At 40.8% G+C, this 24,048-nt stretch overlaps 1 protein-coding gene across 1 annotated transcript in view; it reads right to left on the bottom strand.

Annotated features, from left to right (window-relative positions):
• Positions 1 to 336: 336 nt before the first annotated feature.
• Positions 337 to 24,048, bottom strand: part of LOC144643057 (fibrocystin-L-like) — a 48,535-nt gene continuing 24,823 nt past the window's right edge. The window contains 30 exon segments of the mRNA XM_078502189.1: positions 337 to 1,938; positions 2,355 to 2,633; positions 2,871 to 2,996; positions 3,677 to 5,426; positions 5,858 to 7,242; positions 7,876 to 8,550; positions 9,032 to 9,336; positions 9,694 to 10,081; positions 10,531 to 10,800; positions 11,241 to 11,441; positions 12,002 to 12,587; positions 12,898 to 13,518; positions 13,520 to 13,539; positions 13,828 to 14,031; positions 14,358 to 14,746; positions 15,465 to 15,690; positions 16,212 to 16,438; positions 16,680 to 16,923; positions 17,037 to 17,152; positions 17,154 to 17,364; positions 17,553 to 17,759; positions 18,055 to 18,213; positions 18,599 to 19,213; positions 19,892 to 20,239; positions 20,692 to 20,909; positions 21,194 to 21,500; positions 22,041 to 22,226; positions 22,310 to 22,561; positions 23,108 to 23,285; positions 23,461 to 23,695. Coding sequence (XP_078358315.1) covers positions 1,787 to 1,938; positions 2,355 to 2,633; positions 2,871 to 2,996; positions 3,677 to 5,426; positions 5,858 to 7,242; positions 7,876 to 8,550; positions 9,032 to 9,336; positions 9,694 to 10,081; positions 10,531 to 10,800; positions 11,241 to 11,441; positions 12,002 to 12,587; positions 12,898 to 13,518; positions 13,520 to 13,539; positions 13,828 to 14,031; positions 14,358 to 14,746; positions 15,465 to 15,690; positions 16,212 to 16,438; positions 16,680 to 16,923; positions 17,037 to 17,152; positions 17,154 to 17,364; positions 17,553 to 17,759; positions 18,055 to 18,213; positions 18,599 to 19,213; positions 19,892 to 20,239; positions 20,692 to 20,909; positions 21,194 to 21,500; positions 22,041 to 22,226; positions 22,310 to 22,561; positions 23,108 to 23,285; positions 23,461 to 23,695 — 11,080 coding nt within the window. The 3' untranslated portion in view covers positions 337 to 1,786.

The raw sequence follows: 24,048 nt of genomic DNA, 5'->3' as shown, positions 1-24,048 counted from the left end.
GTTTTCTATATTTTTGACAGGTAACTGAAAAAATAAATGTATAAACAAATTTCGAAGCGACAAGAGCGTAAACTTAGCAGCTCAAACTTCAGATCAAATTAAAAGTCCTGGATGTACACCTTCACGCTTGGCTGCCCTTAGCCAATCATAAGCCAGAAATGGTGTTTTCCCGCGAACCTAACTACAACTACCAGAAGTCTTTGCGCTTTTACGTCATAATGCAAATGGTCTATTCACAAAAAAACCAAAACAATACAATAGAATTGAAGCCAACATGACTAACGTTCCATCCCCAAGTTTACGTTAACATGCATATAATACAATACACGCCTCAGACTGGTGTACTCTGGAGAGTATTTTATTGCCGTTATTTCACACACGTTCTGCAGTTGCAGTACACTCAGTCAATAGAGACATTTAGCATCAGGTTTTTTATGAGAAACCGCAAACCTGAGGATATCACGTGACCATGGTCTTGCGGTCGCGTTTGCAGTTTGCAGTTCACGTTTGAACGGCAGGAAGGGCTCCTAGCGGTAAGTGATTTACGGCAAGGTTTTTTTGCCATTAAAAATTGTACAGCCTCACGTTTAAAGGCACCAAATAAGTCTCTTTACCTGTCTGCGATGTGTTAGTTAAATTGTTGAACTTGAATCAAAGAATTATTCGGTTTTATAGGCGATGAAAGTGAAGCACTTCGACTTGACGAAAAACAACAAGGCGAAACGAAACACGTACTCCGAAGTCGAACGCCTTGCTAAAATTTGAAACCCTGGCAACCTGAAACTGCAAACGTCTAATCGCAAACTGCAGTTTGCAGTTTGCGGTTTCCCAAAAAAACCTGAAGCTAAAGGTCTCTTATAATAAATGCTTCAGCTTGGACACTCGGATGGCTTATTTAAGGCGTAAAAGTCAAGAGGTCGGAGAGGGGCAGACATCAGTATGTGCGATACACCCTGCACTTATGAGCCTGCATGAATGCTAGATGTTTCAGTATAAACCTAAGTATACATGTAAGTTTGTGTCTCGAAAACGCGACAACAAAACCCAAACGACCCTTAGTTAAAGGAGAAGTTCACTCCAGAATGGCCATTTATTTTCTTTACGCCAATAAAAAGTTTATACAAAGATGTGTTATTCACCAAAATTTCAGCCTCCAACGTGCGCTATAACCCTACGAAATCTTTCCCAAAACTCGACGACTGAACGCCGCCATCTTGGAGCTGGTAATGCATGCGTGACGTCAAAGAGCTCAGCCTGAAGTTTGGCGGGGAAATTTTAATAGTCGAAACTCCTTGTTTTTTGTATATTTTTTTAGCTCTGTTTGAGCAAAATGGAGATGCACAAACAGGCATTTTGACAAACAAAAGCCACTACGAAGAAACAAAGAGTTTCGAGTATTTAATTTTTCCCGCCAAACTTCAGGCTGAGCTCTTTGACGTCACGCATACATTACCAGCTCCAAGATGGCGGCGTTCAGTTGTCGAGTTTTGGGAAAGATTTCGTAGGGTTATAGCGCACGTTGAAGGCTGAAATTTTGGTGAACAACATATCTATATATCGTAAAGAAAATAAATGGCGATTCTGGAGTGAACTTCTCCTTTAACACTTCCTGCTACCAATATCACACTCTGTATTCTGTAAAATAATGAAAATAAAAGAACGCATCTTTGATAAAGGAGAAAAACTTTCACACGAAACTTAAGATTCAATAATAATAAAAATAGCCGGTATTCTTTTAGTATAGCTTTCACAAATAGTGTTGACGTGGTATTCCTGTGGTGGTCCGTTAAACACTGGAGACCTGTTCGGCTTCACATGCGATCTTATGGTAGCGCCAGTCCTTCGATTGACAATCACGGCCACAGTAGCCACGTTTGTAGCAAGCGGAGCACTGGAAATGAGCTGCAGCCCCACAGGGGCAGAACAACTGTGCTGCTTCTGTCAAAGAAAACAATGAGACCAAATAAGTTATTCCCTGTCCCACTGTAAATTTAAAAGAAATAATCTCGTTTCCACATCTCCTACAACCATTTTTTCGCTCGATGCAGAGGAATGGGGGTGGAGGAGGGGAGGGGAGATGGCAGTGATAAAGTAGCCTCCCAGGGGTAAAGCAATACTCGTAGTTTCTTCATGCTATGGAAATTGGAGGTAGGGTCAGCTTGATAAAATTAAACTTCTGCCTTATTGAGACACCAACACCTATATTTTTGACAATCTCTTTGTTTCTCTTTGTATATCTATGTGGTAAGTTGAAGTCAGATGTGTTGAATTGGTCACTTGTGGCCACAAACAATCAGCATTTCAAACCAGGACTACCTTTTCATTGATTTAAGCTGCTTGTACTTTTTTTATACCTTGGTTGTTGGCAAATCTGATGATCACAGACAAGTTGTACATGCTTTTGGTTGTGTCTTCACTGGAAGGATCAACATCAGCCATCATGGCGTCCTGGAACAGGACAACTCTTCCATGTAGAATTTCTGAGAAATCTCTCTTGAGTTTTGCTCGGATCTCACTCAGGGTAGCATCACTAGAAAATTCGACGAAGCCGATTTTTGTGAAGGGCTTTCTACCCTCTCCTCCAGTTACAGTGTTCAGAACATTGACGGGAAGCCTTACCGTGTAGGACTCCTCTGTTATTGGAAATAAATTAAATATATTTTAGAAACAAGGACTGAAATGAAGTGTTAAGAGTTTAATAGCGAGACGCAGTTGAAGCGTTGCCCCTCGGTTTACCAATCTAAAATCAAGTATGAGTAATCAAAGAACTAGGTTGACCTCGTACTATACCAAGCTTGACTGACATATATTGCGTTGTTGTGAAACAGCTACAGTAGTCTACAGAGATTGTTAACCAATAATTGCCGTACCTTCTATTGTGACGTCATTTCCGTCGTTGTTGTTGCCAATGAATCCTGGGGGGAGTGCTGTGACATTCATTCTTGGTGTACTGTGGCCTGAGCTGGAAAGGCTGGACTCTCGTGATTGTGTTTGAGCTGTAAGTAAGAGATTGTATAAAATATGACAAATGCGCAGTGATCGAAGTTACTTCTATACTCTTTACTGTTCAGCTCAAGAATCAAGGTTTGTCTCTGCTAGAAGTCAATTCAACAACATAATCCTAAATGGCGAGCCATGTGAACTCCTACCGAAGTGTGCACACTTTCAGTTTGTATAACTTTGTGATGGATTTGAGGGCATTTGTCTTTGATTTAACCAATCACAGGAAATGTAAAAAGAAGAAATCAATCAGAAAGTTGCTTAGAAGATGTCAAAAACATTGTCTAGTGGCGCAGCTAGAGTGAGTATCACTGTAATAGGCTTGTGTACATGGATTGCAAAATATAAGGGTTGCACCTTCCATCAATTACTGTAAAAAGACAGTCTCTCTTTTTGCCGTAAGAAATTGCTTTTTTCAGTTTAATAACACAACCACGTTATGTTTTCTAACAATTTTAGATGCATAAACAGGAGTCCCCTAAAAGAAGAACTCGAGCAATAAGTACTTACGACCTACTACACCAAACATTTTCCAAGAAAAAAGAGGACTTACTCATAGCTACGTATAATCAAAAATATTTCACAAGGAAAGAGACAACGCTTTTAAATCACAAAATACACAATAACTCTCATTTCATACCCAAGTGTCAAAACTTTAACTGTTCTTAAAACTTACGTGATTCGTGGGGCATCAGCCTCTTATACAGCACAGCTTTCTCAAATGCAAAATGCTCAGCTCCTTGATCTATCAACTTGGAGCCGCTGATTTGTGGTGTCAGGGATTTCCTGCTTGGAGTATGCGCGTCAGCTGAAGATGGCGTGCCACTTCTGGCGAAGTCTTCGTCTGATGAGTCGCTGTTGTTTTGAGCCGGCAGTCTTCTTTTCTGCGGTGACTGGCCTCGCTTTGGTGTTCGCGGGCTCAACTCCAGCGGCGACCCTTCAGTTGAGGAGTTTTCTTGCGTCAAAAGCTGACTGTCACTCTTCTGCTTGGTGATCAGTAGCTTACCAACAGGTGATGCTCCTTTGAGCCTGGAAGCCAACTTAGGGGAAGAGACTGGGACCTGGGGAGTAGGGGTACGTTTTACAATTGCGGGAGAGCCACTTGCTGACCACGCCTCTATGGACACTTGCGAAGACGAAGATTGGACTTTTCTTAACTTCCGTTTGGCGAAGTTGTCTTTCTGTGCGAGTGAGTTTCGCGACGAAGGTCTCGGAGATGGGGACGTTTCGCTCTCAGAGTACTCGAAGTGGTCATTAGAAAATCCACCAATCAGGATCATCTCGGTATCTCCGGCATCACTGCTCATGCGTGAGGTTGAACGCGAGTCAATGATATTGATTTTACTCGCGCTCTTCCATGAAAACCTGTCTCTTCGTGACTTGATACGTTTCTTGAAACAAAAGAACGCCACTACAATAATCAGAACAAGAGTAACGACAACGCACACTGCGACAACCGCGGCTGTTGGAAATGTCGAATGGTCGTCACTTGTTTGTGATGGCTTATCATTACCGTGATAGTCTTCCCCGTCTACGCGCATGACCTTTTTCGCTTGATACTCGATGTTGTTTGCACGCAGAGTGTACCCTGACTTAAGCATGTCCCATATTGCAACGAGAGTATTTTCTATCTGGGATCTCTGGATTGTGATGTCAAAATAAACCAGGATGCTGCCCCGCGCTAATCTCACATTATCAATCTTTGCCTGTGGAAATCTTGTGGTTAAGTCCACAATAATCAATTCTGCAAACGAGTCTTCGCTGCCTTCGATGTTGGTGTAATCATTTTTGAAGATCAACATGACGTTCTTGGTAACAGGTGGATCTTGGCATGTTGCATATGACTCTGTAATGTTGACAGTTAACTGAGGCGAGTGACCACTCCTTAATACCAGATCGGCATTTGGTGACAACTTGACTTGCATCTCTGTGGTAAACATTGCATCACGTGAGTACATAAACAGCGGAGTCACTACTGGTTCCTGCCGCTGAGCATCCTTAATAACTTGAATCATCGTCAGACCCATGTTTGAAATTTCTATCTTGGATTTTTTCGCCACCACTTGAAAACTTTCGCCTCGACTCTCGGCCTTCACGATGCCTCCAAATAGCTCGTTCAGATTATCGTAGGTTGTTATCAGTTCTCCGGTATCAAAGGAGGTGCTTCTAAGTTGAGAGCTCAAGATTTTCTTTCCGATAGCAAATTCGAAGAAGACTTGTGTGTTTGTATTTGTTTCCATGCTCCCCTCTCTTGTGCTCAGCTTGGCTGATATTTCAAGCGCACAATTTGTAGACTCGTTCTGGTGATCAGGTACGGTCACGTGAAGGGAACGTATGAATCGCACCATGTCCATATTTGCACGTGCTAACAGGTAGGCGTCGTTTCGTTCTATAACTCCATTGACATTGAAGTCCATAACGCGTTTCTTTAAAGAAAAAAGACGTGTTGTGAGAACAAAATCATTTGGGTAACTGTTATCAATTCCGTAATGTTGCCACCCAAGAGAACATATGGGGCCTGAGGGACTTTTAAGGCCAATTATTCAACGGTCCCAGAACAAAGAAAATACCAATTTGTACCACGGGTAGAAGGATAGGAAATAGTATTATTTTAAGAAGGATAAACTACATTCAACATTAAACATTAAACGTTTTGGGTGACAATCGTTATGGATCTACAGGTATATATATTTTTATTGAAATAATAAAAGAAGCCAACAAGAAAAAAAATAATGTACACCAACAATGCAATGACAATGGCAATGACGTCAGGTGCAAATCCAAAATAATTTCCGTCGGTATTAAGTGTTTCACCTTGTTGTATTTTTATCATTTATATCTAAGAAAATGTACTCACCATTTTTTCAGTCGTTCTCTTTGACATTGTTTGCTCAAATTCTCCGACGAAGTTCTTCTCCTGTGCCAAACTGTACGCCATTGTAAAAGCAGCATCCTGGATATCAAACACACAGTCAGCGTCGACATCACCCAGCGGCAGCGCCTTGCATGACGTCGCAGGCGGTGCAAAGTTTCCTATGAAGCCTAGCTTTTGGTCTATCAACATATTCACCGAGGCTTGGATCCTGGGCACGCCGTCGACTAAAGAATCGAAGACCAGATCAGCAACATGTGAGCTTGAATTATCAGGGTTTGTCACATCAGCTAAATGTAATTGTCCTTTAGTGTGGGAGTAAGCATTGCTTCTTCTCAGTTCAACAAATCGAACGTGGCTATCGTCATATAAAATCTTTACATCAAAGGCAAGAAGACTCGATTTTCCAGGATTGACACGAACAGGGATGACAAATCTCTTATTAGCTATTAAGGTTGCTATTGCTGGGCCGTACTCTTGTCCAATATCAACTCCACCCACTGGTGGGACAGTATTGCAATACAACTGTACATACTTTGGCTTTGCCAGACCTTGGAGCGGAGTGACTGTCACGGTCACTAAGTCATAGTAGTCTGACAACAGTGTGACAACCCCTGTCACGCGATCGACGGAAGCCGCCTCTGCGTGACTGATTTTAAATGTCACAAGTCCAGGGAAGGCGGAGAAATTCTGCACTCTGAACACTGAGGTATCATTCATAACAAAGTCCACTTGAATCTCAGCCTGAGTTGACAAAACTGGACCCAAAAGAGTTTGATTTGTAAGCCCGATTACTTCCACAGCAAGGATTTCATTCACTGTTATTATTTCCGTTGAAACTTCAAGATCAAGATTGTCCGACACTTTACCGGAGAATTGTCCACGTAAGCTCATGTACCCGCTTGTGCTCTTCCTGTTCACAAACAACACGTCCTTGGGACTGGGACCCACTGAAACCTTTACTCCAACGTCATTGCTTACGACACTGAACGCTGTTGACGTCATCGTGGAAACGGCATAAGTGGAATTATCACTCAAAACGAGGCACAGCCTGAGAGCAGCTAACTGGACGTTTCCATAGGGACTTCCAATGCGCTTCAACGATGTCAAAGTGGCATTTGATCCCTCGGTAGTTGGATAAGGCACAGCTGTTAAGTGAAGCGAGGAGTATCCTACCACGTTTATTGTGACGCGGACATTGTATACGTTGTGAACACGAACAATAAGGACACCTTGACCCAGTACTCCAGCTCGGTTTGCTTTAATGATCATCTTGCCGTCAGCATGGGCAACTGTGAAGAGATCACGTGACTCTGACTTGTCGTCAAATGTCAATCTGCTGTCATCAGAGGATAGCTTTTCTTTCTTCCCTGTTAACAAGAATTATTGATCAGCATCCCTTAAAAGCCTATTCAATCCAGAGGGAGGACTATAGAACATTTCAATTCATTACTTGACATTACATCTAAATTTTTTTCTGTCTCCGTCGCAATCTCATTACCTGGTTACAATGACGTGCATTACATGTATATTTGTGTCAACTCTGTGTCAACTCTGTTAATAACCTTACGAAATTAGAAATCGAAGTATACAAGTTTATCTGAAGTGATTTCCGCTGGAGAATCGAAATGCCAGAAATTCGTAACAGTTAGTTGTTGGCACTACCTCTCACTCGGAGGACACAGGAAAATTCATCGAGTAAACCAGTTGATGAGTTTTTTTGGTTCGTTATCGCATTGCTTATCACCAGTGATTTGTTGGTAGGCGTTAGTAGTACAGTAAAAACCCGCGTGTAGCCGACCCCTGGCAGAATTGCTCCTTCCCCAGTTCTTATAGTGGGTTAAACTATTTTATTTATAATACAATAACTGTATTTTATCAAAGATGTCTTTAGGATCAAATGCACAGGGAAGCTAAAATGCCAGTAAGTCCCCAAAAATACCTGTTTTGCCAAACTCTAAAGGTCTTACACGCGGGTTTTACTGTAAGTCAATATAACTTACCGCTTTCATACAGCAACACTACCGATATCGGGCTACTCGTTGGTACACCAACGACATCACCAGGATCCCCTGGGGGCGTTATTCTGCTAATGACATCCTCTATCAACACATCCACGCCTCCGCTATCATTCACTTTCGTGAGCCGGACTGTCACCTTGGCAACCGTGGAAAGCCGCTGGGCTGATGGAGCGTTGTCGCTTACCCGTACAACAAGGGAATACCTTACAACAGTTTCATAGTCTAGTTCACTTTTAACAGTTATGACACCGGTGTTGGGGTTGATATCGAACTTGTTGTCTTCGTTGCCAGTAGTTATCGAATAAGTTAGTTTTCCGTCTAGTCCAAAGTCTTTATCTGTTGCATTGATGTCTGCAACTCTACAGCCGACAGCAGTGTTTTCTGGGATCTTTACGTAAATACTTTCTGAGTGTTGCAGCTCTGGCGGGAACTCGTTGACGCTCTCTATTTCTATGGTAACCAGTACATCGTTGCTAAGTGATACTTGACCTCCATCCCATGCCTCGACCGTGAGGGTGTACAGTAGATCGTCCACGTGTTTTTGTGTTTCCAGATCAAGGCTGCTTTTAACTCGTATTGTTCCAGTGTTAGCGTTGACTTCAAAGAAACCATGACCGTTTCCAGATTTGATCTTGTACTGAACTTCGCCATTTGTTCCTGTAACATAACATAATGGTAATATTTTAAGAATAGCGAGAAAGAGCTAATCGATCTGTAAATTTAAGTGACTTGAAGAACTTTCTGCGTGGTATTTTCAGTAATACATCCTTATTTGATGCCAGATTACAGAAAACAGCACACACTAAATGATTCAATTGTTTTGTTTAACAAATCCTTCAAACTGTAAGGACATAAAATTTCGATGGCAAAATATAAGAAGACGAAAAGTTTAAATTTCCAAAACTTCCATTAAATTTTTAAGCCATCCAACTTTTGCCAGCAACAAAGCAAGTGAACTGCGACAGTTATTTTCGCCTTTCACTTTCACTTTTAAGTTCATCGACTTTCCCCATGGTCTAAGAGAACTTTTCTGTAGATCATTGTCACCAAATGGTCACGCAAATATGTTACTGAAGATTTGCATATTTAATTTGTTCAACTTTTAAAAAAAAACATTTTCAACAAATTCTCCACAAACCTGCGTCAGCATCAGTTGCTTGCACCGTAATGACGTCATCACCCACGCCCGCGGTCTCCTTGACAGCGGCGTAGTAAGAACCTTTCTTGAAAACCGGTTTGTTATCATTAACATCCGTCAGTGTCACATTCACAAAGAGAAAAGATGACTTCTGATTGGCCGCTTGAAGGGGCCTATCACAAGCCTTTATTTTCAGGCTGTAGGTCGGTGTTGTTTCTCTGTCCAGTGGTGCATGAATGTATATTTTTCCGGAAGTAGGCTCAATACGGAAACGTCTGTCTTCATTTCCTTCCATTATCTGGTACCTGTGATAGAAATCAACATGGCAAAGAATTAATCATACAGCCTCTGTCTTCCTCGTCAGAGAAGGTATGGTTGTTTTAAGATTTCAAATTCTGAAGGGCCTTCTTTGCTTGTTCTAAAAGTCAATTCCATACCCACTGCTATTAAAACAGTTTTTTCATCTTTATATACGAGTAAACCCAGTTATGAACGAGTGAAAGCATAATAGACGATGAACTTTTAAAAAGTATACAGTCCCTAACCGAGATTAACGGGTCCGATTGAAAGGCTCGACCAAATTTGTTGTTCTAATCTTAGGTATTAAAGTGAGGTATCGAGTGTTGCCTGATGTCGTAAAAAAGTGCAAGAAAAACACTCACGTGACAAATCCATCAGGACCAAAGTCCTTGTCTTTGGCCGTCACGTGACGTAGCATGGTTCCCACAGCAGTATCTTCTGAAATCTTCAGAGAGAGCCCGGGGCTAGTGAACTGTGGAGAAAATTCGTTCACGCTCTTGATCATCAGTACATATGTTACATTGCCAGACAACTGAGGATTCCCATGATCCACCGCTACCACCACAAGTGTGAAGTTTGGGTAAGGCGCTTGAGCGGACTCCAGATCAAGGCTCTTTATTGCTGTTAGTTCACCAGTGTTGGCGTCGAGATTGAAATACCCGTCCGAGTTTCCTGAGGCGATAGAGTAACTAACACGGCCGTTTTCACCCGAGTCTCGGTCAGTGGCCTGGATCTTTGTAGCAGTTTGACCTGTTATGCATGGAAACCACAACATAAAAACATTACTATGTGGAAACGAGATTGAGACAAACGTAAGGTAGACCATTTGTTACTTTTTTAAAAAAAAAATCGTTTTGGGCCTTTTATCATCTCACTCAACGACTTTTCTTAATTTCAGTTGGAATCTTCTCGCGAATTGACTGAGAGAAGTTGCTTAGTAGGGATCATGTAGCCATATGACAACAGCCCGACACCTTGGCTGTTGGTATGCTTGTTTTTGACTAACTCTTTTAATCTTCTACCTTTCATTCACTGGCAAAGTATCTACCTTTGAATATTCTAAGGGGCTATAAAACATTCAACAGAACAAATATACCTACTGAAAACTGTCTAAATTACGAATATCTCCGGAGCTATTTAGAGTGTTATTTGATAATTGACACGCGTTAACTTGCAGTTTATACTAAATAGTTCCTTACCTATTGAGAGAGTCTCGGGTACAGGAACAATAACGAAATTATCAGCAAACTCAGGAGCATTGTCATTCACGTCTTTAACATGCACGCGTAAGTAGAAATCAGTGTACCGCGCATGACCGTCAGTATCGCTGTCTGATGCACGGATTGTCAATGTGCGGAGAGACGCAGCCTCGTAATCAAGTGGTGATGTCAGCGTAACAACCCCAGAGGACGGATTCACCTGGAACTTCATATCACTGTTACCATCGTAAATGGAATAACGAACTTTTCCTAAGATCAAACGAGAGGAAAAGAAATAGTTGAAACTGACTGCGCTCCGATCGTTATTATTGACTCGCTAAAGCTGTACAATCCTTGTCAAGGCAATCAAACAATGGAACTTAGAAAACTAAACAAGCATAGCACAAGCACAAATATTCTAACAGTTCTCTTCTTAAAAGTAGAGTAAAAAAAAAAAAAAAAAAAAAAAAAAAAAAAAAAAAAAAAAAAAAAAAAAAAAAAAAAAAAAAAAAAAAAAAAAAAAAAAAAAATAAAGTAAAGTAAAGTAAAGTAAATAAAGAAAGTAAAGTAAAGCAAGACTGCCCTCTTATGTACTTACTCAATCGTTTTTTTAACAACTGTTTCTTTCTGTAGTAGTCAAGTTAACTGTAAATAGTGTTTTAGAATTCATAGAGCCTCTTTGTTGACTTGACATTTATCTCCTAGTTTACCTTGCTGTCCGAAGTCTTTATCCGTAGCATTCACGTCAATCAACACCAGACCATTCCCAGGATCTTGATTTTCCTTCACAGTGACCGAAGCCGACTGCCTGTGAGTAAACTGGGGCGAGAACTCATTCACTGGCGAGATGTTTATTGTAACAACAGTAGAATTACTCAGCGCAGGTGAGCCCTGATCAGTCACGTTAACACCTGAAATAAGAAGAGAAAGTAGTATCCTTTATAGTGTCAAGCAAACCAACTGTGTGAACGACATAAAATAATACGAGGTATATTATAAAACTCGCGGTTTTCAAAAAAAAAACATAATCCATAACAACTTTAATAGTCCCTTCTGCTTAACCCTTCTTCAGAATATTATTTTATACTTGTGGGCATTCTTCTTCGCAGAGACTCTCATAACGGCATACAGTGGTCTTGCAAATGAAAGGCCGAGTGCTAAAAGGTCCTATCTGCATTTTAGGCTATTTTAGTTTTAGTAAATAACAGTCGACATGAAAATTAGATGATTTGTGGCTTTTTTGTTAAAAAAAAGAAATTTGAAATTGGCCTCAGACCATTTAAATGTAACATATTTACCACTGACAAAGTTGGCACTGAATGCCTATTATATGCAGTCAAGATGAAAAAGTATCGAAACTCTTCTTAATTTGGATACCAGTTATCATTCAAATTTATTGAAAGAAATTCTCAGATCTAACTTGTTGTGGATGTTACTAAATGGCGTTCCTCTATAAAAAATGTTACTTTACCCAAGGTGTAGTTAAGAGCTGGTGGGGCTGATCCTTCCAGGTCCAGCGATCTGTTCACAATAATCTCCCCTGTAGTTGGTTTAATGTCAAAGTAACCATCACTGTTCCCGGTTGTGATAGAAAACCGCAGTACAGCGTTCACCCCTGCGTCACGATCCACTGCGCCCACCCGAAGTATGACGTCATTAATGCCAGCGGTTTCCTTTACAACAGATGTGAATACATTTTTGGTAAACTGTGGAGCGTTGTCATTAAGGTCGTGAATATTCACCATGAGGTGCTTTTCGGTGAAATGAACTTTTTCCGCCACAGCTCCGTCGAAAGCTTTTACGATCAGATTGTAAACTGGCGTTGTTTCACGGTCTATCGTCCCAGCTGTGCTGATAACACCGGAGGTCCTGTTGATGCTGAAACTGTTGCCGATGTTTCCACCGTTCAGCGCATAAAAGACATCACCCTGACTTCCAATGTCATGATCTGTCGCATGGACTCTGATTATCTGATAACCGACTGGTATTCCTTCAGTAACATTAACCATATAGCTGCCATTTGTGAAGACTGGAGAGTAGTCATTGACGTAATGCACCTAAAAAAGAAGAGATAATAAAAGGGTGGTAAACAAACTGTGCAAACATGAGCTTTATAGACGTTCACTAGGTGATACTTTTGAAGCCCTTTTTGTTTAGGTTACGAAGAGAAACAACAACGTCACTAGCAGCGGCAGCAGCAGCAAGGTGTACTCATCAGGCATACTAGAAAACGAGAATGAAATTGTCTCTGCAAGATAAACAGTCATCATCACCGAATATTTTGTTATTATCAGAACAACATTCTAGCCAGCGAAAATTAAAACAAGTTTGATGCACATGGTCAAGAAATAAACCAAAGTCACTTACCTCAAAAGGAGCTGAAAGTATACTGTGTCCGTAGTTTGATTCAAATTTCAACACATAGCCACGCCCGTATAATGTCACAAGAAGATCAGTAAACACGGCGCGCTCCTTCACTACTGAAATATTAAATGTCCCATTTAGGAATGACTGTCCCAACTTGGGATTAGTACACAGTGACACGGTCACCCACCAAGGAGTCTTTAGGGGCGTGGCTCTTCTTCCTGTCCCTACGTCACGAACTTCCACCACAGGTTGGGTTCCAAATATCACCGATTGATTCGCATTGGATATTTGTGTGACGACTTTGAGATAAAACTGCCGTGGCTTTACATCAAAAGTGTTTGATATGGCAAAGAGTCCTGAGTAGGCCTGGGAGTGAGGAGTGACAGTCACGGTGAACTTCATTCGATAGCCAGACGCAACGTCATAAAAGCTTAAGTTTGAAAACTCCGCGCGTCCCGAGCGTGGGATCTGGAACTGAGTTTGACCAATAAGCACCTCGTTTCCAGCTCCCTGTTCCATGGTAGCTTGAATCGTCCAAGTTCTTTGTCGCCAGCCTAAATTCCCGACCAGAGTGTTTGTAGCTGTGTCTCGGATTTCCAGGCTAGGTTGGGAGCCACATGAGTACAGTGTCATTACAGTCACCTAGAGGATTTTACAAAAGACAATTTTTTTACTCAAGAAAGCACTTTAGTTCCCCACCCAACCGAGAAAATAATGAAATTACAACTTGATCTCAGTTCAGAATCACAGTGGCATGACAGTCACAGAATTTTGATATTTCATAGCTGCATGAGACTTATGTCTGATCTGAGCAATCGTAATTATGTTTCAAAGCACATTCTTGAAGAGTGACGATAGTCGAATGTTGATATTCGATTGTAGTTGAAGTGACAACCTGAAGATATCTGTTTACCCTATTGTAGGTCTTACCTGGTTGTTGAGTTATAACCAGTGCCAGGACCCTCTCTTTCACGTCAAATGGAGTAGCATTCACAGAGAACTGGTATCGAGATGGTGCCACGGTGAAAGCTTCGATGTTAAGAATGTAGTTCTTATCTTCATGGTCAATAGAGAGATTACTGAAGGTTGCAATACCGGCGGAAAACTCTACACTGGCTAATCCGTTCAGCTTTCCTGTTGGTGAAGAGGGAAAAGGCATAAGTTCAGGTTGTCATCCAAGTTTTTATGTTGGTACTCACAGATTAGTAAGAACACCTTCTCTTAGGTTCCATACCGTAACGTGGTATTAATGGAATAACGAGTTATTTTGATTGATACCTTTGTCTGAATGCTAAAAACAAAAGATTTACGTTGTCAGTGTCGTGGGCAGTGCAGTGGATTTATCTAATGACATCTTTCTCCTAACAACAATTTAAGAATCAGTGAACAAAGACAGGGTAATTCACATGCCGTCCACAAGTGACATGCTCGCTTTTTGATAGATGTTTTCCAAAGATTACCTTTAAAGTTTTGAGGATTCTCCAAGGATGCCTTACAAATCCACTTCCTGCCTTTCCATCCAGTATTTGTCACCAGCTTCCCGTTAGCGGCGTCGCGGACTTCTACCGAAGGCTGCTGACCAAAAGGAACGGTCTCGTTTGCATCACGTGGTTGACTAACAAGTGTGAAGTACAAGACTCGCTCCTTGACTTCAAACGGTTTTGACAGGACTGTAAAGTTTGCCTCGACGGGAAAGGTTATATTATATTCCAGAACGTAATCTGTAGCGTTGTGGCTGATGTTTAGGTTTGTAAAGTTTGCCCAGCCATCAGAGAAAGATACAGTGACATTTCCGCCTAGAAAGGCGTCAGGGTCGCCAGTGCCTCTCTTGATGGACGCTGTTACATACCTGCCACGTGTTAAAAAGAAAATGAATTTCAGTTCATATAGTCAGTTGATTTAAGTTCCGGTTCCTTGCAAAATTTATACCATAAGATTGAGCCAAAAAATTACTGAGCAAACGTGATCAGTTTTGAGGGCCGATAGTCATAGCTTAAACATTGAGGTCTAAACGAGAAAGTGCCATGATTCATTTTTTTCCCCTGTTTTTTATTCTTAAAGGCCCCCCCTTACCCCCGCCCCAAAAAAAAAAGGAAGACACGGTTTCGCCTTATCCGAGAAGACAAAATCTAACCGCCATAGTTATTTTAGGACCCTGAGTGTTGGTCCGGTCTGGGACAGCAACATAAATTGGGAGTGAAAAAAACTTCTTATCCTGTATTGTGTAGTTCGTGTTTCGTAAAGAATTGTACAAGATAAGTGATAAATGTGAACACATTTAGACTGTACTATGTACGCATAAATTTCACTGCGTTGCAAATCAAACCGGCAAAACAGGAAGGTTAATGACTCTTTTCAAAAAAAGCACTTTACGCTCACAATCCCCATCTGATGCAGTGCAGAAGAGGCACAGTCAGGAGTACTTACTAGTGTTCAGAAAACTATAGAGCGTGTATAGAATGGGAAGTTTTTCCAGTGGTTCTTCTTTTAAAAATATGCCAAATACGACTTGGTTTTTAACTGAAAGAGCAGCGCGATGACCACAAAACACTCAGCACAAAGCTTACCACTGTCCCTTGTACCCATGCCCCAGTGTCTTTACGGTGCGGTTAAGTTTATCGACCATCATAAGCTTGGGTTGAACTTGGAAGGGAACAGTTTCATTGGCTCCGCTAGGCTCCTGCATCACAACCAGTCGAACAGGTATCAGGTAATCATGTACCGGACTGGACTTGTTGCCTTCTTTCATCATCTCAACCTGATCAAATCGCCATGTGCCATTCTTCGGTCCCGCTAAAAAGGAAAATAGCTACCGAGTAAGCGTTTATAGTTGGTGTCTTGCAAAAGGAAACAGTGTAGTATTCTGCTAACGACATTTCAAACGTCTGTCTTGAGTCTTTTTTCAATTTTCTCTGGTCTAGCCTGTGTACAGCTGTCCCCTCAAAAATTCATTTCCCCGGTTTTTTTTAAGGGTAAGAAGACGGCTGTACACAGGCTACATGGTCTAAAAAGAGCTTGCTCTCATAATTATATATATATATTTTTCATTCATATAACACCCGCTATGTCTCTGTTTAAACGTTTGCATTTTGCTATGTAAATACGTTTATATACGAACGCATAATTTACATGTATCTTAGTTCGCTTTATTTTGTAAAAGAAGTGGAAAATGATGACCGCGTGTTTTTTACATAGACTGTTGCCCGCACTAAAAGAATCCGAAAGTATTTTTGCTTCCCCTAACGTTCAAATTTATCTTGCTTATGTATCAGGCTGTGTAAAACGTGCGCCGTTTTTGTTTGTTCAGTACTTACCCTCTTCGGGCGTAGCTCGTGTCCATCCTCTCGGGAGTTTTCGTGGAGGTTCGGGATCCGTAACTTCAACCGATAAGATGTCGAGATCAAGGGAGGAAGCCATGCGACCTGTCTGGGCTGCCTCGACAGTTTTGGCCGCTAAAGACTGGAGAGCAATGTACTTATCCGTTGGGGTCTGGGTCGGTGTGGCTGTGGTTGTTATAGTAACTGGAGGAGCGGTGGTGGAACTGTGAAAGAAATTAAATAAACAGATAACAGTCATTACAAATGTCAGAAAATACTAATTCTTAAATTAACATGAATCATCTGAGAGTAAAGAAAACACCAACAACCATCAACTGCCTTCGATTTTGACGCTAATTCTCCCAACTAAGATTAATGGAAACTCATAAGACGAACAGTTAATAGACTTTTGACACGAAACTTCAAAATGAAAAGTTTACCTGTAAGGTTAAGTATTTCAGTCACCTTGAATTTCCAGGAACATACTTGTCCTCTGGCGTGTAAGGAATGTGAGGTTGTGGCGGATCACCAATCTCGATCGTGATAGTCATCACCTTGTCGTCGGATTCTCTTCGTCGTCTTCGGGATTTTCCGGCAGCATTCACGATCTCGACTACCCGAATGCGAGACTTGTCGATATTAAGTAGCGATGCCAGATTCTCGATTAAATTCTTTTCAAAGAAGTCGTTAAAATGAACAGGTTTGCTTCCTAAAAGATAAAAAATTAACCTCAGCATTAAACGATTTGAAAGCTTTATTAATGAATGAATGTTAAGAGGATAAAAAGGTTGCTGATAGTTCCAGCTCTCCTTTGGTTCTTACCAAGTTTGACTTGTACAACAGGAGCAGTTCTTATGTCCACAGCGACATTTCCTTTAACCACTACGTAAAGTAGTTGGCTTTCTCGATCGTAGTAGTTTGCTCCGCTGATGCTACTGAGTGTCTGGCTCAAACTGGTCATCCGGGAGTTTGGGATCCTTCTTTTTGTAGCTGAAGTTTTGTTCGTCAAGTTTAGCATTAGTTGGGTATATGTAAACGCCTGCGCGATATACGTCCAACCGCTGAGGTGTAGTGTACCATATGGCAGCGCGGAGAGCTTGAGAGCTGTTTGCGTTTAGCAGAGTTAGACGAAGGCTTTGAGGATTATCGCCTAAAGAGGGAAAATAAGTCAAACGATAAGCTGTAACAGATCACATTTAATCAAAAACCCGCCGTGAGCACATCTAATCTGGCAAATTAGAGTGGGCGAACAATCTTACGTTTATCTTACCAATTAAAGACTAAGTTAGAGAAAAAGAGATACAACTTCTCAAAATTTTTCTATTAAAGTTAAAGTACCTGTGAAATAGACAGTATAGTTGTTTTGAGTTGCCACAATGGAGAAGAATGTTGATATTCGCTCCATGCACGCGTATCCAAAGCAACAGCCATGATCCATTGGTCCGTTCAGCAGATCTGTGTAGCCATTTGATGATAAGGCAACCGGGGACAACCTGCGAAGTTCTGTGTCAGCGTCCAAACTCTCGATAACAAACATGTGATAGTCTACGATGAAAACATAACATAAATTATGCGTTAGCTTTTTTGTTGTTATTTTTCGATTGAATTTTTTTGTCACGTATTACTCAATTACTGTTCTTTTTACTTTTCACGTGTTGTCAAGTAGTTCGAAACAATTCTACAGTCAAACGACAACAAACTGTGCGGTCAGACATTTTTTTATTTCGGTTCAGGTAACAATGTAAATACCTTAAACAAAAATCAGTTTTAAGTTGAGCTGTGTCCAAAGGACTTGCTATCAGGCCACATCACAAAAATATTAAATGTATTTATTTCTTACCCAAGCTAGTACATTTGTATGCATTCCATACAGCATTCCACGAACAAAAGCTCTGCTCGCGCGTTCCTCGCACAATCCCATGATGCGGTGCAACAACAGAGGCGTTCAGACGTGAGCCGTCCAGTGACGTCAGCAAGGCTCGAGGAATGCGGTAATCACCTGCGAAAATAAGAGAAATTAACTTTCTCGGATACAAGCTTTTATATCTTTGGCGTAGTCTTAAGGTTATTCACGTGAAATAGAACTGCTCATCTAGATCATCTATGAGCAGTTCTATTTCACCTTTCGTTAGAAGTTCCAACCAAACTATGCCGGTTGGTTGTTTACCAAATTTTGAAATAAAGGGGGGGGGGGGGGGGGGGTCACCGTATTCGTTTAGGAGCAGAAAGACCTTGTATATGCCACAAAATTCCTTAATAATTCCTTTGCGAGTACTGGCAAAGTACACGTTTTCGGTGATAATGTATTATTCTACCATAAAAATTGATTTGCATTCATTTTCGTCAGAACGAGCTATGAGACAGCCTCTAAACTAAGCTCGTACCTAGTCCTCTCTGTGGATCTCCATCCCACTCGTACTCGGCCTTGGAAATCACACTTCCGCCGGAAACACCCGTGAGAGTTCCATCTAGATCCTTGATCAGCACGTGCTTGGCTCCATCACAGTCCATGTCGATACAATCAGAAGGATTTATCCACTTGATATCTGATGGTGGGATATTAAATAACTTATCGTTATCAACATTATACAAAGAGATGCCTTGTGCTTCAACTGGATGGAACACATCTGGAGATTTAGGATTGGTTGTGAACGCCACACTGTCGCTACCACACTTTGTTTCAAAATGCGCGAATCCAACATTGTTAAGTTTTACGACTCCTCGTATTGCCGGGTAACTGTTCACACCGTGCCAGGATGACTTTGGTGCCAGACCAGTCGATGACGTAAACGATGAAAGCATGAATCCGATGTTGCCGCCTCCTTTGTAGCGCGGCGCGCGGAGTGCCTCTGTGATGCCTAAGTTTCGAGGCACAACCGAGTCACTGACGCAATCAAAGCTGGGACTAGAACCAACAATTAACACTCGATCAAGGCGAACAAACTTGTCAGCGGTTTTGTGAGAGAGAGCAGGAGGATGCCAGACCATAACAAGGATTCCTGAAATTAATAATGATAATAAAAAAACAAAAAAAAAAATTAAAACTGAAATCATGTTTTAACATTAAGCATGCGATTACTTGTTTGAAGACACTAATTAAACTGTATTAAAAGAAAGCAGCCCAAAAGTGAGAGCACTTTTAATTTCAACATTTACATTCTTTCGTGAAGTTTTAATCCAATCAGAAGTCAAGTTGTTCTCGTCTTCTTACGTGAATTAATTTAAAATGGTCCCACTTTTAGACTCCTTGGTGTAAAAATGCATCAGTGAAGAAACAAATATCTAGCAGCTATTTAATAGCAGATTGTTCACTATTAAACATAATGGTATAAAAAACGAAGAACTTGACATGGATGGCCATGTCTTTTGGAAAAGGCCAAAGTATATTGCATTTATATTTTAAATCAATAAATTACTCGAAGAGGTGAATGAGCAAAACCATTTTTTTCCGTAGCCAGTCTTTTACATATAAAACACAAATCGTATTTTTCCACAAACTGAACACATTTCCTTGTTAATGAACCCTGTTTTCTTGAAAATGGCACTTAAAATTTCATATTAATAGAAAGAGAAAACGCGTTGAAAGGACCACAAAAATGAAAAGCAATTCATGAAAAATGCGATCTTATCAATTCCAAATAATGTTTTTTTTTTTCTTCCCAAAAGCGCTACCTTACCAACGTTATTATCAGCAACAACTGTATTCTGAACAACAACTCGAGAGTCTGGATAACCAAACACGCCAAAATCCCAGCTTTTCCAAACAACAAAATTAGAAATCTTGAGACAGCCAGGCAGTCCGTCAGTATAGCCAATATGGATCCCGTGCAGGGTGGTGTGAGCAGTGTTAGCTTCCCAGCGTTCCTCGGGGTTATCTCCATAGCAGCTTTCTCCCCGGATGTGGAACCCAATCCTTTCGCTTCCAGCTGCAGCATTATCTCGGAGAACAATCTGGGATGCCTTGCTGATGTCGAACGAAGCATGCCATAGTTTGTTATTTTCTTCGTATCTTCCCTTGTAGGTCGCTATAGTATAAAACAATTTTACATCAATTAATAAATACTTTAATGAAGCTCTAGGACAATGTATAATATCTGACGTTGGGCACGTCGTGGAAGACACAAGCTAACTCCAAAAGTAAGAATTATCGGTAGTTCGAGACACTAGATTGTTAAAACTCAACAATAATGGTTCAACGCATTTCGAGAAAAACACTGACGGAACTGTTAGGACTCCATAAGGGGTAAGGGTGGCCCGGGTGAAATTGTATAATAATCTTCCTAAAAAGCTGTACCGGGTAATTGTAACCCCTTGCGTTGCGTTGTGTTGCTACGTCTTTTATAACTGGTCTGTTCAATTTCACGTGTTTATCAACTGAACTCAACAGAATTGCCGTACTTTTCCCGACCATTCCTAAACCACTCGATCCTTCTACAGCCCAAAATGCTGACTCAAACAAAACAGACACAGCTTATACCTGGTGAAACGCTCAACACAGCCAAGTTATGGAGAACTTTGTTACTTCTGCCCCAGACTCTCACTGACGAGCCGACCGTGTGGTGAATGACGTTATCGACAACAGTTAACTCATCTGTTCCAAACACACCAATGGCAGTGTTGAATCCGTCATGGAATGAATTACCCCGAATGTACGATGACTTCAGATTGCTAACATCTAAGACTGCAAGTGAATATCTATAAGGGAAGAAAAGAGCATAATTTTGTTATTCGTTGTACTCAATTGGACAGTGATTCAGCTAAAACTGAAGGAAGTTACTCACATAAATTATTAATACTAATTGGTTAGTTCAGCAGAAAAATGCTCCAAAATATTCGCCATTCAGCTTACATAGAAATGCCAACTGCTTAAACACAATCCAAGACTATTTTTTTTAACTATGAACAATTTTGCTACAAACCAAACCTCATTAAGACTGATGTCATCGTCCATTTACGGCTCTGATTTGTAATACACTTACCTTGGATCAAAATAGTCAGACCACCCTTCCTGTCCACAATGACGAAATTCTACATTCTCCACACGAATTCTTCGGTTAGATGTGTCCATGCCATCAAACGAACCAATCAGCAGGCGACAACCGAACGACTGTTTGTCAAGCACTTGATTGGCATCATCCGCGCCCTCAATCACTATGTTCCTAGTCAGCAGTCCCACCTCTGCAGCTAATGTGTAGTTCCAGTCCCCCGTGCTGTATGACCCGGCAATGTGTCTGTATTTCAGAGTGTTATTTAGTTGAAGGGTTTTGCGATCAGGGTGGACGTAAACTGGAAAAGAAAATGAGATTAAGCGTTAAACGGACTTTTTAATCAAACCATAACCTTAAAAGGTTATAGCTCTATTTAGATGTTCAAAGATAATGTTTTTTATACGTTACGTTTTCTATCACTAATTTCAGAACAGTTTAGACAAAAAATCCACGAAATACCCGTGACGTAGGTTTAAAGACGGCGAAATGCAAATTTTGATTTTACAACATTTCTCATTTCTTCTATTTGTCTGTGGTATTTTGACAACCCCCACTTCTACCCTCTTCAATTTTATGCCGACTATATAAAACAAAATGCCGTTACCATTCCAAAAGCGTTGAAGAAACTCCAGCATTTTTTTTTAATATGAGTACATGTTATTTACTCATCTTTTCTCAGAACGTAATTTTAAAAGAATATAAAAATTGAAACGGAGGAATTAGAACAAAGGAGAAAGAAAGCTCTGAGTAAACGACAGCTACCGTGATGGAACAAAGCCTGCCACTACTACAGATTGTTCTCCATTCAAGAATAAAAAACAATCATTAGTCTCCATACCAATGCTGAGGATTTCAGTGTCGTAAGGTTCAAACGAGGTTGGTGCAATGACAATTTCTTCCCCTTGTTTCCAGTCCACCGCCTCTTCCAAATGAATGACGTTGCTTCCTTGGTCAGCAGTTTTGCTGAGTCGTGTCCAGTACACTGACCTATTTACACCGTGAATCTCCAGGTTCCCGAAAACGCCTGGGGAAGAGAAGTTAATTTTAAATCGGTTATTTTTAAAACAGAGGTGGTCGCTTTTTTGACACTTCAACGCCTATACTTACCAATGGCTTTAGAGCCGACATTAGGGCCACCATGAATTGGAATATCTGGGGTATCCCAATTTCCGTTCAGACTGATTGATACACTGCCTGTCATTGGTTGATCTTCCCAGCCAATAATCAGGTTGCCTCCTTGACCAATCACGATGTACGTTGCATTGAGAACAAAGTCCATGTGAGGTTCCAGTTCTAGTGTTCCGTATATGAAGAGTTTTCTCATGTAGGGTAGTTCAGTATCCGCAACCATCCACCAGTCTGAGAAAAACAAACAAATACGTCGCATTTCATGTTTAATCACCAGTCTGAGAAAACAAACAAATACGTCGCATTTCATGTTTATTGCAAATTTTCAAATACTTTTCATCTATAAACAACCTTTGTGACAGTAAATCCACTCCTAATACTTTGGTATGTGTGCTTCCAGTTAAAAACATTTTTAGTCAAAAAGCATGAAAATTGTTCGAATAGCTATAGCTAACAAACAGCGCGTAAAACGAACCATATCCGCACATTTTGCATGCAGTTCACTCCATGAAAGAAAAGCAAACACTTTCCATTCAACAACACCTTGATTAGTAGTTTAGAATATACATAAACCGACCGTTACTTTGACCTTGCACAGCGTTAATCTCTGGGGGAAGTTTATATAATGATAATCATCGCCCTAATCTTTAGGATTCGAAATGATATATTTATTATGTTCTCAAACGACTCGCATGTTATGGCCAATGTAAGGAACATTACTAAACACTCTTCAAAAAGTACTGAGTGCGGATAGACTTGATAGTCTGTGTTACGTACGCTGTTTGATGATGACGTCATCTCCATCCTGTGGCAGCTGTTTGTTGTAACCTCCATATCCAGGTTCTGTTCCGTACCAGGCCTCCGCGTCGGACCACCGCAGAAATTCTATGGGACGTTTATCAGGGGGTAGGGGTGGAATTAGTTTAATACAGTTCTTGAAAAAGCAACGTTCAACCTGTGAAAATAAAACGTAAGGTATCTTGGTTACGTCAACGGTGGCACTGCGAGGAATTTTTACATCGACATTTGCTGAGTAAAAGATTATTATCAACTTGCTTCTAATAAAACGGCAATAAAACGTAGTTCAAAGACTTGGTTTTGATATAATACAGTTCAGGTAACATACTCACGTTCATTTGGACATTTTTGTTAGCAAGTCCCCACCCTCCCATCCCTGATACAATGTACGTCAGCTGTTTGGTTTCGTTGTTGTAGTACCAGTCACCATTTGACGCATTCGCTGAAGAAGGTATACCGCTGGACATGTTAACAAACTTGCCGGTTGTAGAAATCATATCCGGTTCCTGTTTCATGGGGTGAGTCATCCAGACGAAGTCCTGGGCACCAAATTCATAGAACACCGCACTAAAACAGGAAGTGCATAGCTTTATTGTAGTTACACGATAAAGGCATGTACTTTAAGCAAATAGAAGCATCAGTGACAAGTCTTCTCTTTTTACGAAACAAAGAAGGCTGTCCAATGGACCAAAAAACGAACATTTTAATACTAAAGAGTGATTGCCATTACGCTAACAACTTGAATTTGATAGAAAGGTGTGTCTGAAAACTGAAGGCTTTCTCAAAGTATTTCATAAAGTACTCTCAGGTTGCCCTTTACCTTACAATACCCATAGTCTTTTATCTACGTGGCAAATCGGTCTCACGACGGACCCAAAGTATTTCGCGGATTTTCAGTTCAGGTTAACGATGCAGCTTAT

The sequence above is a fragment of the Oculina patagonica genome, chromosome 2 (assembly GCF_052425735.1).
Source record: "Oculina patagonica isolate OP01 chromosome 2, crgOcupat, whole genome shotgun sequence".
Taxonomy (NCBI): domain Eukaryota; kingdom Metazoa; phylum Cnidaria; class Anthozoa; order Scleractinia; family Oculinidae; genus Oculina; species Oculina patagonica.
This window is presented reverse-complemented; position numbering and strand designations above follow the sequence as displayed.